This window comes from Oncorhynchus mykiss, chromosome 30 (assembly GCF_013265735.2).
Source record: "Oncorhynchus mykiss isolate Arlee chromosome 30, USDA_OmykA_1.1, whole genome shotgun sequence".
NCBI classification, from domain to species: Eukaryota; Metazoa; Chordata; class Actinopteri; order Salmoniformes; family Salmonidae; genus Oncorhynchus; species Oncorhynchus mykiss.
In genome coordinates, this window is record NC_050570.1 from 13435173 (window position 1) to 13452657 (window position 17485).

Sequence of the window (17485 nt, forward strand, 5' to 3'; positions counted from 1 at the left end):
ACCTACTTTTTAATTTGACTTATTTATTTATTTAACGAGGCAAGTACTAAACCAGTCCAATCAAGCACCCATGACACATGAGATGAGGAAAATTCATATTTTTGCAATTCTATAAGGTGCTGGTGAAGCTAGCAAATTAGACACATTCTCAGCATGACAGGTAGTTCTTGCACTGGTGTGAATCTAATTCACACCAATACAAGAAATGGACACCGCCACACATATCTTACCATTATAGCCTGTTTATGAAGTGGAATTAGACCGACAGGTCAGTCAAAAGACTACTTTAAAACTGCTGAAGACATTGATAGTTGATTCAGAAAATAATGTCAAGAGTTGAGTACAGTAACAGTTACACAGACTGTCCACAGATCCTGTCCTCCTTTGATCGGGCCATTGACATACATTATGTTTATGTATCTATCTAAGCTCCCTGTCCTGTGGAAAAGGAACAAGTCCACCATCTGATTGCCTCACTGACGTTCCTGTCTTGTTTAACTTTTAAGTTATTTTTGCTTGCCTAACATGACAGCAAATATAGCAACAGGGGTATTTTAGCTGTCCCTCTCCCAACTTAAGGCCTCCCTCCCTACCCCACAATCCATCCATCTCCTTATTGAGTGCCGGGTCTAAGACGCAGAGACATCCCGCGGCCTCGCCTCTTGCGGCTCCTTGGCCAATAGGGACCCCCCGTGGATCAAGTGTCACTATAACAGAAGGACATAATCAGGGTGGTAATTCTGCAGAACCTTACAGCCAGTCTCGGCCACCAGGGAGCTCATTTCTTCTGTACGCTTTTCTGAGGTAAGAGAGAGAGAGAGACAGAGAGAGAGAGAGAGAGGGGTTGGAAAGGAGAGAGAGTGAGTGAGTGAGTGAGTAAGTGAGTGAGTGAGTGAGTAGAACAAGAGAAGGAGAGAGTGAGAGAGAGATAAAAAGATTAAGATCAAGTGCAATTTTAAGATCTCAGGGCCCCCCTAGCTGTCTCCTTTCAAGAACAGCTAAATCGACACGTGCAAAACCACTGCCACTGTGTTAAAACACTCAGGCTTTAAAACAGTCAGCTCCTCCGTGTTGAGGTCAAGGTTGAGGAGGACCCACCCAGGGGGATAGGGACAGGTGAAGGGAACATACAGGTTTCTATAAAAGCTTCTTTCTTGACTTGATCAGTAGAGGGTGGGTGTCTCTTTTTGCTTTGACATTTGGAGTTACGGTCGGCTACATTGAATAGGTGGGATTTTCTTAGAACAGCATTCTTGAAAGCCACTGGACATGTAGAATGACTTGAGACAAGTGTCAATGTTTTGTGTCATGAAATGCTAGAATAGGTGTGAAGGTATGTTGTTGTTGTTGTTCTTGTTGTAGTATCTGCTATGTGCTGGTAGCTGTTGATGGATTAAGAGGTAAAAGTGACTTAAGCGGTGAAAGGGTCTTGGGTGCTACAAAGGGTTTGGGGTGAGGCCTGGCTCCAACTGGCTATCGTAAACCTGGGATTTACAAATGGCCCTCTAAGACTTGTAGCTATGTTGTGGAGCTGATCCAACCGTTTAAGTAACAGGTAAGGCTAAGAGGAGGGAATCTAAAGATATGCTCAAAGCTACCTCAATGTTAGGGATGGGAACAGTATTGCTAGCACTATACTGGTCTTTTGTGATCTGGTGAATAGATATGTTTGCTTGAGTGTATGTCGCAGCAGTGTTGGAGATAATCTCATAGAGAGAAAGGTGTGACATTTGATAGTTTATGTTATCCAGGATCCCCGTGAACTAGGATAACATGGTGTGGTACATTAAGCCTTCCATACTTAGGATGAACACATAGACACTACTACCGTTACAGTGCCCGTTGAACTATAGCCTGACTTGTGAAATCAAGCCAGAAATGTTTAGGCATCAGAATAGTATTGGGATTTCAAGAAACAATCTTTGACTTTCCTTCTTTTACATTATCAAACAGTTTGATGTACTTTCATTATTCCGCTTTTTGTTTTTCATCTATAACAAGTTAATATGTCACCATGGAATCAGAGAAAAGTGTCTGAAATGCCTACGTGAGGGAGTAGCCTGCATAAGGAAATTAAATTAGAATTACTGATACTATTCCTAGACAAAGAACCTGATCTGTGCTTTGGGAATCGGATCCTGGACATGTTTCTCAGAGACATTTGCAGCTGTCTGTGGGAATAGTCATGATGTGCGAGGAGGCCTCCAGGGCGGCCTTAACAGTTATAGGAGGACGGTTTACAAATGCAAAGGCTAATGCAATGTAAACATCCTGGTAATGTATGCTGATCAATTCAAAATGCATACTTTGGGGATTTTCCATCAGATTATGATACATTGTCTGACAAGATAACAATAAGTTGCAAAACAAAAACTAAATCAGAAGCAAAAGCCCACTGTATACAGACGTCAATTCAACGTCGATTCCACGTTGGTTCAATGTAATTGAATTGAAATTGTGTGCCCAGTGGGAGGTAGCCAATGGCCTACTAAAATTGGCCTAGAAAGTGACAGAATGCCTTTAAAGTGTTGATAAAGAGCTAGGGCATCATGTTTCTAAAGATAGGCGTTTCCTAGCACCTATGTTGAGGCATGGAATTTGACCAAGAGATTAAGTTAACTTGAGGGCCAGGGGGGAGGGAGGGGAGAAAGGAGGCATAAATATCTGTATGGGGGTCTCATTTATTGTCTGAGAAGCAGAATTGTGAGTGTGTTGAATTTCAGTCTTATCCCATTTCCTAACACTAATTATTAAACAATTCTCAAAAGGTTGTGATTCAAAAGCATGCCTTTATAAATCCTGCACATTTTTCCTGTAACACAATTTCTTTAAAAATGTTGGTGAAATGTTATTATATTAGGGTTGGGTTCTGGTAAGGGGATGATATATTTTAGAGCCTGGGACCATAACCCCATGCTGTAAATACTGCTAGTGACTTGAGCGTGGCCTCCTTGGCGTCTTAGTGAAAGTGTCTCTCTTTCTTCCCTTGTACCTCAGGTGCAAAGTCCACTGTCAACATGTCTGACACAGAGGAAGTGTAAGTATTGGTAACATTAGTTTTCATCCTCACAATTACCTCATCCAGATTTCCCATGCATCATGTTGTTTTGACTGCCTGAATAAACGTGCAATATCTTTTTCTATCCTTTCACAGCGAAGGTAAGTAACATTATTACTTTATTATTGCTAGATATCATTATTGTCTCTTGTCATTATCATAGTCATTTTATATCAGTAATTGTTCAATCGTATGCTGAATCGTTCTGTATGTTTTTGAAACAATGCCTAACTGATTTCAGTCCTCTATGCAGAATAGTTCAATGCAATGGACAAACTTGGCTTCCCTCCTTGGAGTTCAAGTTGTGTTCAATACTGCCCTCTACAGCACAACAGCATATATTGACTTTGTTTATGATACTGTGAATGTGGAGAAAGCCGTGACTTAGGGATCTTTTCAATCTGTAAAGCTGAACTTCCAGTTTCAGGATGGTTTCAGAAGCCAATGTTGATAACAGGCCGTGCGGTAAATGAATCCTATACATCAAAAATTAGACTGAATTAAAGCATACCTTTAAATTATTTTCTAAATGTCAGACCACATACATATTTTATTAGTCTGTTAGCAACAGGTCCCTGCAGCTCTGTAGACCTTTCCCAGTAATACTGTCCTCCTAGTCTGTCCATATTCTGTCTGAATACAAATACATAATGTGTCTCCTCATTATGGAGGTAGATGAATCAAGCCTATTATACTATCAGGCCATGAAATGTTTTGTCTGCTCAAAAGTCTGTGAACTTGATACCATTTGATTAGCTATGGAGGACTGTATTGTGTACGCATACAACGGATCCCTACTGTACCCATATTTACAGTATATTATATATACTAAATATTATAAACTGATATATTGGGTACAGCCGGGCTCTTTTGGTAACACTATTGTTTTACTGCTTTCTTTCTCCGAAAAAAAACAAAACTCTCCATGGAGGCGAGGGAGAAGGTAAAAAAACAATGACGCTCAGACTACGAAGACGGTCATGTCATCTATACTAATTTGTCATTGTTTCGCTCTTGATCTTCAGTGTGTTTGAGAATGTGCGTTCAACTCATTGGATCTTCATGTAGCTCGTAGCATGTTGGATAACGCTAATGCTACCTCACTTCGTCAGAATAATGCTACCTCACTTCGTCAGAATAATGCTACCTCCTCATTCAAATCTCACTTCATCAGACTAATGCTACCTCACTTTGTCAGAATAATGCTACCTCCTCATTCAAACGTCTCACTTCATCAGACTAATGCTACCTCCTCATTCAAACACCTCACTTCATCAGACTAATGCTCACTTCATCAGACTAATGCTACCTCACTTCATCAGACTAATGCTACCTCACTTCATCAGACTAATGCTACCTCACTTCATCAGACTAATGCTACCTCACTTCATCAGACTAATGCTACCTCACTTCATCAGACTAATGCTACCTCCTCATTCAAACGCCTCACTTCATCAGACTAATGCTACCTCACTTCATCAGACTAATGCTACCTCACTTCATCAGACTAATGCTACCTCACTTCATCAGACTAATGCTACCTCACTTCATCAGACTAATGCTACCTCACTTCATCAGACTAATGCTACCTCACTTCATCAGACTAATGCTACCTCACTTCATCAGACTAATGCTACCTCACTTCATCAGACTAATGCTACCTCACTTCATCAGACTAATGCTACCTCACTTCATCAGAATAATGCTACCTCCTCATTCAAATCTCACTTCATCAGACTAATGCTACCTCACTTTGTCAGAATAATGCTACCTCCTCATTCAAACGTCTCACTTCATCAGACTAATGCTACCTCCTCATTCAAACACCTCACTTCATCAGACTAATGCTACCTCACTTCATCAGACTAATGCTACCTCACTTCATCAGACTAATGCTACCTCACTTCATCAGACTAATGCTACCTCCTCATTCAAACGCCTCACTTCATCAGACTAATGCTACCTCACTTCATCAGACTAATGCTACCTCACTTCATCAGACTAATGCTACCTCACTTCATCAGACTAATGCTACCTCACTTCATCAGACTAATGCTACCTCACTTCATCAGACTAATGCTACCTCTTCATTCAAACGCCTCACTTCATCAGGTCCCTGTTCATAAGATTATGTTTTTATTGTCACATACACCGGATGGGTGCAGTGAAATGTGTTGTTTTACAGGGTCAGTCATAGTAGTACGGCGCCACTGGAGAAAATTAGTGTTAAGTGCCTTGCTCAAGGGCACATCGGGAGATTTTTCACCTTGTTGGCTCGGGTATTCGAACCAGCGACCTTTTGGTTACTGGCCCAATGCTATGCTTACCTGCCACCCTAAGAAGAGGGATAAGATAATATGTCTAGTATTGCCTCTGCAGATCTAGTCATTGACAACTTAACTCTTTCTCCTGCTTGCTTTTGTCTATGCCTCATGCAGCGCCATCTGGTGGTCACGACCATTAACTACTTTCCTCTTTCTCTAAAGAACACAACCTCTTTCTCATGCTTCCATTCATTAACCTATCCACCCCCCTTCCTCTCCCTGGTTACTCAAGGCATGTTGTGTAGCCGTAGCAGAGGACGTAGTTGAAGAGGTAGTTGAAAGGGTAGTTGAAGAAGTAGTTGAAGAGGTAGTTGAAGAAGAAGTGATAGAGGAAGAGGTAGAAGTGGCCCCAGAGCCAGAGGCAGAGGAAGGTATGTTGGCATGTGGTATTCTATCATCCTTTTAGATGCAGCAGTGCGCTCCACCTGTTACAGACAGACAGACAGACAGACAGACAGACAGACAGACAGACAGACAGACAGACAGACAGACAGACAGACAGACAGACAGACAGACAGACAGACAGACAGACAGCTAGGGCTGTGTTTCTAGTGCAAACTTCTAACCCTATAATATGATCCTTAATGTTACAAACATATATTTTTTTTAAGTAATAATACATGTTATACATTCAAAGAGGCAGTCACACCATTGCTGATTAATTAAATATATGGCAATTGGATGTGCAAAATGTCACTTGGGCTAACTTTTGATACCTGATGTAAGTCATTATCAGTGTTTATGCCCATTTCTATAAGAGGAGAAAACTTACCCCTGTGCTTCTACTATGACCCTGAAAAGGAATCATCTCTATTATACATGCACATGTGTTTGTTGTGACAGTTACTTGTTAACTGAATGATACTTTGAGGTGCTATTGTGTGAGATACATTTACAAATCCACAACTCTTGTTCCACACACTGTTGAAGTGTTAAGCTAAAGTAATTCACAGTGCTTAGCCCGACAAATATAATTTATATTTCAAATATGAAAGAGAGACGACATAAATGCTTGAGCGTAGGTAGACTATATTACAGTATGCAGCCTATAGTCTGATTAGTCGGCCCTTATTGCTGTTTATTTAACTTTTATTTTCATTGCTTTCTGCATGCAGAGTTGATTAAAGATGAATTATCTGTGTCACTCTGGTCGGTATACAGGACTGGCTTTATATTGTCCATATCCCAGGTTTGAGGTCTCACTATATTGGGGGAATGTCTGTTGTCATGCCTGTCTGTCAGATCAAGGAGCACTGCACAATTAGCCGACTCTAAACAAAATTAAAATTAAGAACTGATAGGGGAAAAAATCCATTATAAATGGTATAGTTTGGGGGGGGGGGGGATATGAAATGCTAACATTTGCTTAACCCTGCAGTGACCCCACTGTTCAACCCTCCTTGCTATAACCACTCGATATTAGCATTGTGTGTACCAAACACATAACAAGAGAAATAACAAGTCTATAACTTCAAAGTCCATCTTCTAACAATGACATATGTGTTGTCTTGCTTGTGGAAATTGTGTGTGGGACAAGCCGTCAACACTATACTGTTTAACCATTTTTATTTTAAAGTTAAACACTTTGCCTGTCTTTAAGGAGTTATATTTTCAGTTTATTATTGTCATTAAATATACAAGTTGACTTTCCTTATTCTAAAACAAGACCACACTATAGAATTAAATCCTGCACATATAAAACAAGTTTATATTCTCCAACTGTGTGTGCAAAGTTTTTTATGTTAAGTAAATATGTGAGATTTAGATTTCTGTCAGTTTGTGGTTATTTTTCTTTTGATTTTCAAATCACTAACGAACATTGACTACCTCAAATGAAAAGCCAGGCTACAATCAGGAATATCTACCTGCAGACCCATTATTTTCCATTTAATGTAAAAACATCCAAGTAATGCCTGAATCTTTTTTTTTGCCTGAGAATTACTCATCTGCTGTATTTGCTGATGTGTGCATTTCTAACCCAATAACATGTACTTGTCCTCTTCATTTCTTAATATACAGCCCACAGGCCACAGTTCAAGTAAGTTATATTTTCATGTAACCTCTCATTTCATTGTACACATTTATATCCAGAAACATATTACTGCATAGAAAGACTGCATTCCTATTCCCAATACCATTTCAATCTCTCCTTAAAAAATACTATATTCTTAACTGTGATAGTCAAAACATTCAGCTGTCTTATTTTACATAGGCCTAGCACACCAGAAATGTATTTATTCAGATATATCTTCTTATTATTCTTATTATTATTTCATTGTCCTTGTTTTAGGTCAACATCATATCAAATGATAAATATGTGCATTCATTTGAATACAAACAAGAAACAACATAACATAAAACACAACATGAGCAACAGAAAACAAACTAGCGGCAGTAAACAGAAAAATATATATATACTTTGAAATTCCCTTTCAGTTCTCTGCTCTCTTACAATGTTGCATTACCCCTAACATTATTACATTATATAACCTTTTTAATAAATCACATTATTACACTTTGATTACATGCGTAAAAATAAACGTTATTTATTTGTATGCTTTACATTTTCCATAGATTCACTGTTATTTTATATTGACACTTCTCAGGGCACCAAAGATTCCTGATGGCGAGAAAGTTGACTTTGATGTAAGTAACTATAGTCCTTCATACATCATGACTATCTGGAGACAGCTGGCTGGATAAATACCAGGGCCAACGTCAGAGATGACGACATTTTATTTCCAAAACGCTATATCCACCAATTTTTCACATTTGTATTTTTTTTCTCATAAAAATGTTTGCTTATGGATACCTTCATGTGTATGCAAAATATTACTGTTCCCAGATTTAGATGTGGATGAAAATGTGGTTTTATGCAAATCGCTATATGCATTGTTTAGCTGGATTGGAATGTTGGTATCCTACATATTTGATTGACTGTGATATGTGGTTGTCTCACATAGCTATCTTTAGTCACTCTGGATAAGAGAATCTGCTAAATGACTAAAATGTCAAATGTAAATGTTTTACGTACAGTTCTGTATTGAATTATTATCTTTCAAAAAATATATTGATGTGGCAATAGTATCATTTGTACATTTTATACAAAATGTAGTTATTTGTTACATTTGATTGAGTAAAACCTAGCAGTAGTACTAATTTCTCTGACAGTGAGGCGCATATATAGCATTTGACAAAAATGAATTCATCAAGTGATAGATTTTAAACAAATACATATCTGTAATTGAACAACCCTATGCCAAGATTAGATAGTGAAAAAACACCAATCTCTTTCAAAATTTCTTTAAACAATAAAAGCTGATTTATCAACATTTCTGAAAATGGATATATAGCGTTTTGGAATTAAAGATGCACTATGCAGAAATCGCTCCACCACTAAAATTCTAATAGTTCACCTAATTTCAGTTAATGTGAAAAAACAACAAAGTATAGTGTACTTGTACCATCTAAACTGCTGTGAAATATATTTTCCATACCAAAAATACTGTATTTTCAGCTGTTTAAAGTTGGTGTACAAAACCCAAAGTAAAAAACGAAACTTAAGAACGGGAAGCATAGAAATAGCACACACAGAACAGATCCATTGCTTCTTAGACTTGCTTTCAATGAGAATGACAGAACTACAACACATATTTCTATGTGAATTTGGTCATGTCGCCCCAGAAAGTTACATATTGCAAATTTGAACTCTTCATGTGCTTAACAAGTGGATCTATTTTCCAACCTTACAGGACATTCAGAAGAAACGTCAGAACAAGGATCTTGTTGAGCTGCAGGCCCTGATCGATGCGCACTTTGAGCATAGAAAGAAGGAGGAGGAGGAGCTCATCGCCCTCAAAGAAAGAATTGTGAGTGAGAATTAGTAAATTACATGACTCTGCATACACATAGGTCGTATTTGAAAATATAAATAAGGTCGTAAATTAAAACAAGTTTTTATTTTTGGACAAGTTCAGGTAGTCCATCCCTGTTTGCTTATATTTAGTTACTAGTCAATAAAACCATGACAAAACGACAGGGCCCACTGGTGGCCAAAGGTATAACAACCAACCGTGTGTGTGTGTGTGTCTGCAGGAGAAGCGTAGGGCTGAGAGGGCCGAGCAGAACAGGATCCGTAGCGAGAAGGAGAAGGAGCGTGCAGCCAGACGTGAGGTTTGTGTCCTCCACCAGTACCACTACTTACCCCTCTGGGTTGTCCTCAACTATCAGCGTTCTGTCAATACAGGACATGTCCTTACAACACATATACTGACGTTGTGCTGTGATCTCTAAAACAGGAGGAGAGGCTGAAGAGGGAGGAGGCAGATGCCAAGAAGAAGGCTGATGAGGATGCGAAGAAGAAGTCTGCCCTGTCCAGCATGGGCTCCAACTACAGCAGCCATCTGCAGAAGGTGACCAGTGACCAACCGATCTTCACAGGACCATACATGATGAATTTATAAAAGATAATTTACTAGTATATAACATATATTTCACAAAACATTTTTTGTGTACAAGTCAGATCGATCTTGTAACCGCTGCCATTCATTTGTAACAGGCTGACTCAAAGAGAGGTGGGAAGAAGGAAACTGAGAGAGAGAAGAAGAAGAAGATCCTGGCAGGCAGACGCAAGGTCCTGAACATCGACCATCTGAATGAAGAGAAACTGAAGTAAGAGACTGGGAAATTCCCAGTACAAGTACAAACAGACTTGGGCTTTACTTTATGTACAATACTTTGTATGTAGTGTGTTGTTTTTGCAAGGCTAAATGGGCCTACAGCGGGTATAACCAAGCTGTACAAAATTTTTGCAACTGTCCCGTTATCTGAAATGAATGCACACTCCAAGAGCACCCTTCAGCCAATCAGAATGAAGTATTCAACCACAGGTATGAATATGGACTCTCCTCAGAGAATTTGTACATTAACTCATCAAGTCATTCTGCATGCTCTGCTCTAGGGAGAAGGCAAAGGAGCTGCATGAATGGATGAAGACGCTGGAGTCTGAGAAGTTTGATAACATGGAGAGGCTGAAGAGGCAGAAGTATGAGGTATGTATCCGATGTCCTGGTTAAAGAAAATAGAAATATACTGTACATTATCCCAGTGATACCACATACAGGACAATGCACATCTGAAAGAATTATGGGCTGTTTATGTTAAGTCTACTAAAGAGCTGAGTTGGTAATATGACGGGCTCTGTTCTTAGAGCAGATATGTCTGGACATGACATATTACACTGTGGCAGAATGGGTGGTACTGGTATCAGCCATGACCTCATAAAAGGTCTAGCTCAGTCAAAATATGACCCGTTTTTCCTGACACTCTTAGAAACAAATATGCTATCTATATATGCTAATGTGCTCCATTGCAAGCCTTTTTTCTAAGAGTGTAGGTTTTTACAGACATTGCTAATGTAAGACACCCTGTTATATATTATAATTGTAAGATACACTGGAAAATTCCAAGTCTTACCTAAGTAAAATCAGGGATGACATTGGGCCTCTGAGTCTGTCCATCCGCCTGGTGGCCTTAGTTACGGCCTCTCAGATATGAAAACAGCTCTGCTTTGATGTCTCCTCCAGGTCACAACCCTACGTAAGAGAGTGGAGGAGCTGAGTAAATTGTAAGTAGAGCTGGACAGTTGTCACAGCTCAGGGGGCTCTCCTGGCCCACTGTGGTGCATGGTCTGAAACTTGTGTGGAAAAGTTGCACATTCACACAGGAGGTGATGGAAACAGAGCAAAAGGTTCAATGATGAATCGAGGACACAACAAAAGACACCATGGAAGACACAAAATGAAATATTATTGAGTATTGATTATATCTCACTCATTCAGGTTGAAGAGAACATTCTCTGCTATAGACAGGATAATACACCTGGTATACTGACCCCACCATGTCATTTTAAAAGAGTTGCAGAGCGATATAAAGTTGCTGTCTATAGAATAGGACATCCGACTGATGCTCAATCATTGAGTTACAGAAAACGTATGTCCTAAAAGCCAGTTCACTAATCAAGTCTTTAGAAATGGTGTGTTTCCACAGGTAAGTTATTCTGTCTAGAGTTCATTCCCACTGAAAGAAGACAGAAACGCGCTAACTATAGCCAATTGTCTCCAACATGTCCTCATCTCCTAAACTCTCTATCCTTGGAAGTTGAGGAGTCAATACTGACACATACACAGCTCACAGACAGTTAACCTAACTATTCCCAATCTCTCATAGTCTACTTTTATTAATTCAAAATATTTCCCCCCTCTTTGGTAAAAAAAAAAAAAATGATACTAGAAAAATAATAAAACAAGTAGATAAGAAACCCTACACAAAAGATCAATGTTCTCACACAGCAGCTGCATGGTGTGTCATAATGGATACACAGGAAAACTCCATGATTTGTTTTGAGTGGTCTGATGTAATTGTACGTGATGTGGTTGATGATGGTCAGTTAGACCAATGTCATATTAACAATGGAACAGCATGACTTACTTTGATGTAAAGTCATTTAGATTCAAGTGAATTTAGTAAACTAAAGTCAACATAAGTCTTTATTTGTAGATAAAAAATGGGCATCGATAGTCTCTTCATTGGGTGTCTTACTCTGTTTCTCTCTCTTTCTGATGTATTACAGCTCTAAGAAGGGTAAAACCGTCCGCAGAAAGTAAACGATCCCGTTCTGCTGCTTGGAGCCCAGACTGCCACTGTACTACCGGACACAGGCCTAATGCAGCAACAACAACACACACTTACGCTGAAGTCATGGCTCAGACCACTAAGTTTTACTGTTTGCTTATTCATCCAAGACGTGCCTCAGTCTACAGCACGGAGCCATTAGCTGCAGTTGTAGGAATTATCCCTCTTGCTTTCTCGCCCTGGACTGTTTGGTTCTCAGTATTTTTGTAAATAAAGTGTGACTCTTCAACTTTGTCTGTAGATGTGTTATTAACCAAACCCTCAATAAAAAAACAATATTTCTTGCCATGTAACTTTAAAGTAATTTGTCCATATTAAAAACAAATTCCACTCTAATAAAAGGCAGAATATCGTTGTGTTTGCAAGAGTAGACCTAGATTAATTTATGGAACGTGTTAGCCCTACGTTAGAAGAAATACATAATTATAATGAAGGTTTCTTCAACATCCCACCCCACCGTTCTGAGGGAAAATGCAAACACTTGAATTGACATCACAATTAGATTGAATTATATTGTAACCTAGATTGAAAGGAGCAAACAATGTTCTGGTATGTAACTATGGAGGGTGGAGAGTGCCAGTTTGAAAAAGCAATGCTTAAACTCTAAATAGGACTGTGAAAATGTTAAATGTATTTTTATTATCGTATCAGTGCGCATTAAATAGGCCACAATTACATTGAAAAGTTTAAATGAAAATAGAAAATGGTTGGAAATTGTAAAAAAATTAATTCTAAATAAAAATGGTAAATGGTAAACAGAAAAAGCCAAATGGTAAACAAAGAATCGCAAATGCAAAGTGGAATTTCAAGTGTCTGTTTTAATTTCCCAACTACCCAATTAAGCATTTTCGCTTTTCAATTTCCATTTGAATTGTATTCAAATGTCTTCTTGGAGGTGTGAAGCAGGAGCGCAACTCTGCACCCCCATGTAGTAGTACATCCTAGCCATGTCGGCTCTCTTTTCATTGATTTTAGACTAGTGTAACCAACACGCAGCATAGACCTGCTAAGCTGAATCCTCGAGGAGCCAATGCAACTCTGCAGGTCTCAGGCAAGGTTAGGCCTACTCATCATGCATGTGTGGTAACTCAGTTACAATTCACCATCCTTTGATCTCCTCCTCACAAAGACCCATCTGAGCCATGGCTCAAATATGACTGGTAGGGTTAGAATAAGGGTGTTCTGCACATCAGAAGAGCAGATTAGTCCGCTAAAAGCCTATAGCCATTGCAACTTTTCAGGTATCAGGCAAGGTTACTCATCATGCGAACAACTAACCAGAAAGAAGTGGTTCTGTGACCATGCACATGTAATGAGGGCAATTCCAAGGTAGCAGAATTATAAAAATATATATTTTTTTATAAACCATAAAGAAATGAAAATTGTAAAACAGATTTACTTGAAGAACAGTGTAGATGTAGTTTGGTAACAGAATGATGGTTTGTGGTGTTTGTGCCGGCATCTGGTTCCAAACTTGGTATTTGTACTGTTCTTCAAGTAAATATGTTTTTGTAAGTTTAACTTAAAATGAAAAATCTGAGTGTCAGCATCATTTTGTTATTGTGGAATTGCCCATGAGTAACTTTTGCCTGGTGTTCATTTTTGGGGTGGTAGGGTACCCTAGTGGTTAGAGCATTGGACTAGTAAGTGCAAGGTTGCAAGTTCAAACCCCTGAGCTGACAAGGTACAAATCTGTCATTCTGCCCCTGAACAGGCAGAGCATGTACTTTTATCTCAGCATGTCTAAAGGTTCTCCCTTCTCCCTGTTTTTGTTTGCTTGGAAATGTTGATACTGGAGACTGTTATCTGAAGAAACTGTAACCAAGCATTTATAGTAGCTAAGAAATACATTGGCATTAATTGGAAGGTTGGTTATCCTCCCACAATGTGAAGTTATGTATCACTAGATTTGATTTAATACCAGATTAAGGGTTTACTGGGCAACTTTCATAAGATCTGGATGCCTTATATGCAATGCACTAAAGGAGTCTGTTTTGAAAACATGCCCATGTCAGAGGAGAAACAGTGCCTTGCAAAAGTTTTCACCCCCATTAGCATTTTTCCTATTTTGTTGCTTTACAACCTGTAATTTAAATTGATTTTTATTCGGATTTCGAGTAATGGACACACAAAATAGTCCAAATTGTTGAAATGAAATGAAATAAATAACTTGTTTCAAAAAATAAAAAAAAAATAAAATGGAAAAGTGGTGTGTGCATATGTATTCACCCCCTTGGCTATTAAGCCACTAAATAAAATCTGGTGGAACCAATTACCTTCAGAGGTCACATAATTTGGGAAATAAAGTCCACCTGTGTGCAATCTAAGTGTCACATGATCTATCACATGATCTCAGTGTATATATACATCGGTTCTGAAAGGCCCCAGAGTCTGCAACATCCCTAAGCAAGGGGCACCACCAAGCAAGCGGCTTCATGAAGACCAAGGAGCTCTCCAAACAGGTCAGGGACAAAGTTGTGGAGAAGTACAGATCAGGGTTGGATTATGAAAAAGTATTCGAAACTTTGAACATCCCACGGAGCACCATTAAATCCATTATTAAAAAATGGAAAGAATATGGCACAACAACAAACCTGCCAAGAGAGGGCCCCCCACAAAACTCACAGACCAGGCAAGGAGGGCATTAATCAGAGAGGCAACAAAGAGACCAAAGATAACGCTGAAAAAGCTGCAAAGCTCCACAGCGGAGATTGGAGTATCTGTCCATAGGACCATTTTAAGCCGTACACTCCACAGAGCTGGGCTTTACGGAAGAATGGCAAGAAAAAAAAGACATTGTTTAAAGAAAACAATAAGAAAATACATTTGGTGTTTGCCAAAAGGCATGTGGGAGACTCCCCTAACATATAACATCTGGTCAGATGAGACTAAAATTGAGCTTTTTGAAATCAAGGAAAACGTTATGTCTGGCGCAAACCCAACACCTCTCATCACCCCGAGAATACCATCCTCACAGTGAAGCATGGTGGTGGCAGCATCATGCCGTGAGTAGTTTTATCATCGGCAGGGACTGAGAAACCGGTCAGAATTAAAGGCATGATGGATGGCGCTAAATACAGGGAAATTCTTGAGGGAAACCTGTTTCAATCTTCAAGAGATTTGAGACTGGGACGGAGGTTCACCTTCCAGCAGGACAATGACCTTAAGCATACTGCTAAAGCAACACTTGAGTGGTTTAAGAGGAAACGTTTAAATGTCTTGGAATGGCCTAGTCAAAGCCCAGACCTCAATCCAATTGAGAATTTGTGGTATGACTTAAAGGTTGCTGTACACCAGCAGAACCCATCCAACTAGAAGGAGCTGGAGCAGTTTTACCTTGAAGAACGGGCAAAATACCAGTGGCTGGATGTGCCAAGCTTATAGAGACATACAGTGCCTTGCGAAAGTATTCGGCCCCCTTGAACTTTGCGACCTTTTGCCACATTTCAGGCTTCGAACATAAAGATATAAAACTGTATTTTTTTGTGAAGAATCAACAACAAGTGGGACACAATCATGAAGTGGAATGACATTTATTGGATATTTAAAACTTTTTTAACCAATCAAAAACTGAAGAATTGGGCGTGCAAAATTATTCAGCACCCTTAAGTTAATACTTTGTAGCGCCACCTTTTGCTGCGATTACAGCTGTAAGTCGCTTGGGGTATGTCTCTATCAGTTTTGCACATCGAGAGACTGAATTTTTTTTCCATTCCTCCTTGCAAAACAGCTCGAGCTCAGTGAGGTTGGATGGAGAGCATTTGTGAACAGCAGTTTTCAGTTCTTTCCACAGATTCTCGATTGGATTCAGGTCTGGACTTTGACTTGGCCATTCTTTTTTTTTTTTTTTTAACTCTGTTTATTAAGTTTTGAACATACACACACACAGACAAGACAAAGCAATATAAATAATATACTCAACTAGAAAAAAAAATACAAATAAAAATACAAATAAAAAAAGAAAATAAAAAAAAAGGTTTTAAAAAGCTTTAAAGATACCATACTTTAGACAAGTTAAACACACCAGGCAGAAGGCTACAGAGGTTAAAGTGCAATCTATAGTACAGGGACAGAGCAAACACCTCACCATTGTACCTGTAAGCAGTCAAGGGATAAGGGTGGAGAAATGCAACCACTCACAGAGAGTCATGGCCACAGACCAACCATCCACTGGACAAAAAAAAAGTTTACAATGCTTTAAAATTTAAAAAAATAAAATGATTATTCATGTAGGCGTGAACAAAATGTAAAAATAACTAGGAAAAACAAGCTAACACTTCAGTCTCTGCCTGGGCAAGATGAACAAGGCATCTGCGGACCACAATCAATAAGCACATGGACCTTAATACCCCCCCAGCAAAAACACAGAGAGAAGCTCCTCCAACCCTTAAGTCACAGACTTATTTTAGTATTAATTGGAATGCCATCAGAGGATGGACTGTTTAAAGTAAGACCGGAATGGAGCCCAAGCCTCATCAAACAGTTTGGGGTTCCCACGTGAATTGAATTTAATTTTTTCTAGTTTCAGAGAGCACAACACATCCCTCACCCAATATTTATAAGATGGGGGAGCTGCCATCTTCCAGTTCTGTAGTATTAGCCGTCTAGCTAAAAGAGTTGTATAAGCAACAGTGTCCGACTGGATTCTTGATAGGGGGGTACCCATGGGCAGTACTCCAAAAAGGGCTGTAAGGGGAGACAGATCTATAACAGTGTCATATATTTCAGAGAAACATTTAAATATTAATTCCCAGAAACCTGACAGTTTATGACAGCCCCAAAACATATGCAACAGTGTGGCTGGTTCCACCTTACATCTGACACAGGTAGGATCAAAATCAGAGAATATTCTTCCAAGTTTGGCCCCCGACCAGTGGATACGGTGAACCACCTTGAATTGAATGAGGCTGTGTCTAGTGCTAAAAGAGGACGAGTGCACCCTGTGCAGTACAGATTCCCAGACGTCTTCCCCAAGTTCCTCCCCCAAATCCTTTTCCCATCGAGTCTTTAAAGGCACCAGAGAAGGGTTCTGTAGGTCATGAATGATTGCATATACATCTGAAATTGCGCCTCTAGGAAGCTTGTTCAGCTCCAAGATGCTCTCTATAGCAGTATTCACAGGCCTATTGGGAAATCCAGGTGTGTTAGCCCTGACAAAGTTTCTAGTCTGGAGATAGCGGAAAAACTGGGATTGGGGGAGATTGAACTTTTCCTGCAGCTGAGAAAAAGAGGCAAATGTATCATCAAAGAATAATTGGGCTAGCGAGGAAAGGCCTAGTGAGTGCCAAATGCCAAAAGCCCCATCATTCAAAGATGGAGGAAATAAAATGTTCTGATTGATTGGGCCTGATAGAGAAAAGCCTCGGAGGCTAAAGGCTAAACGGAACTGATTCCAAATTTTAAGAGACTG

The 17485-nt window shown here is 39.4% G+C and overlaps 1 protein-coding gene across 2 annotated transcripts; it reads left to right on the forward strand.

Annotated features, from left to right (window-relative positions):
• Positions 1–562: 562 nt before the first annotated feature.
• Positions 563–12304, forward strand: tnnt3a (troponin T type 3a (skeletal, fast)). 2 transcript variants are annotated; one of them, XM_036968799.1, is made up of 13 exons: positions 582–804; positions 2998–3037; positions 3155–3159; positions 3990–4001; positions 7402–7420; positions 7989–8028; positions 9135–9251; positions 9478–9555; positions 9681–9794; positions 9941–10053; positions 10343–10433; positions 10968–11008; positions 12014–12304. In XM_036968799.1, the coding sequence occupies exons 2-13, from the start codon at positions 3018–3020 to the stop codon at positions 12045–12047; spliced, it is 684 nt and encodes a 227-aa protein (XP_036824694.1). In that variant the 5' UTR covers positions 582–804; positions 2998–3017; the 3' UTR covers positions 12048–12304. The 2 variants fall into 2 exon arrangements, with proteins under 2 accessions (XP_036824695.1, XP_036824694.1); XM_036968800.1 differs by lacking the exon at positions 3990–4001 and having other exon boundaries at positions 563–804.
• Positions 12305–17485: the final 5181 nt, after the last annotated feature.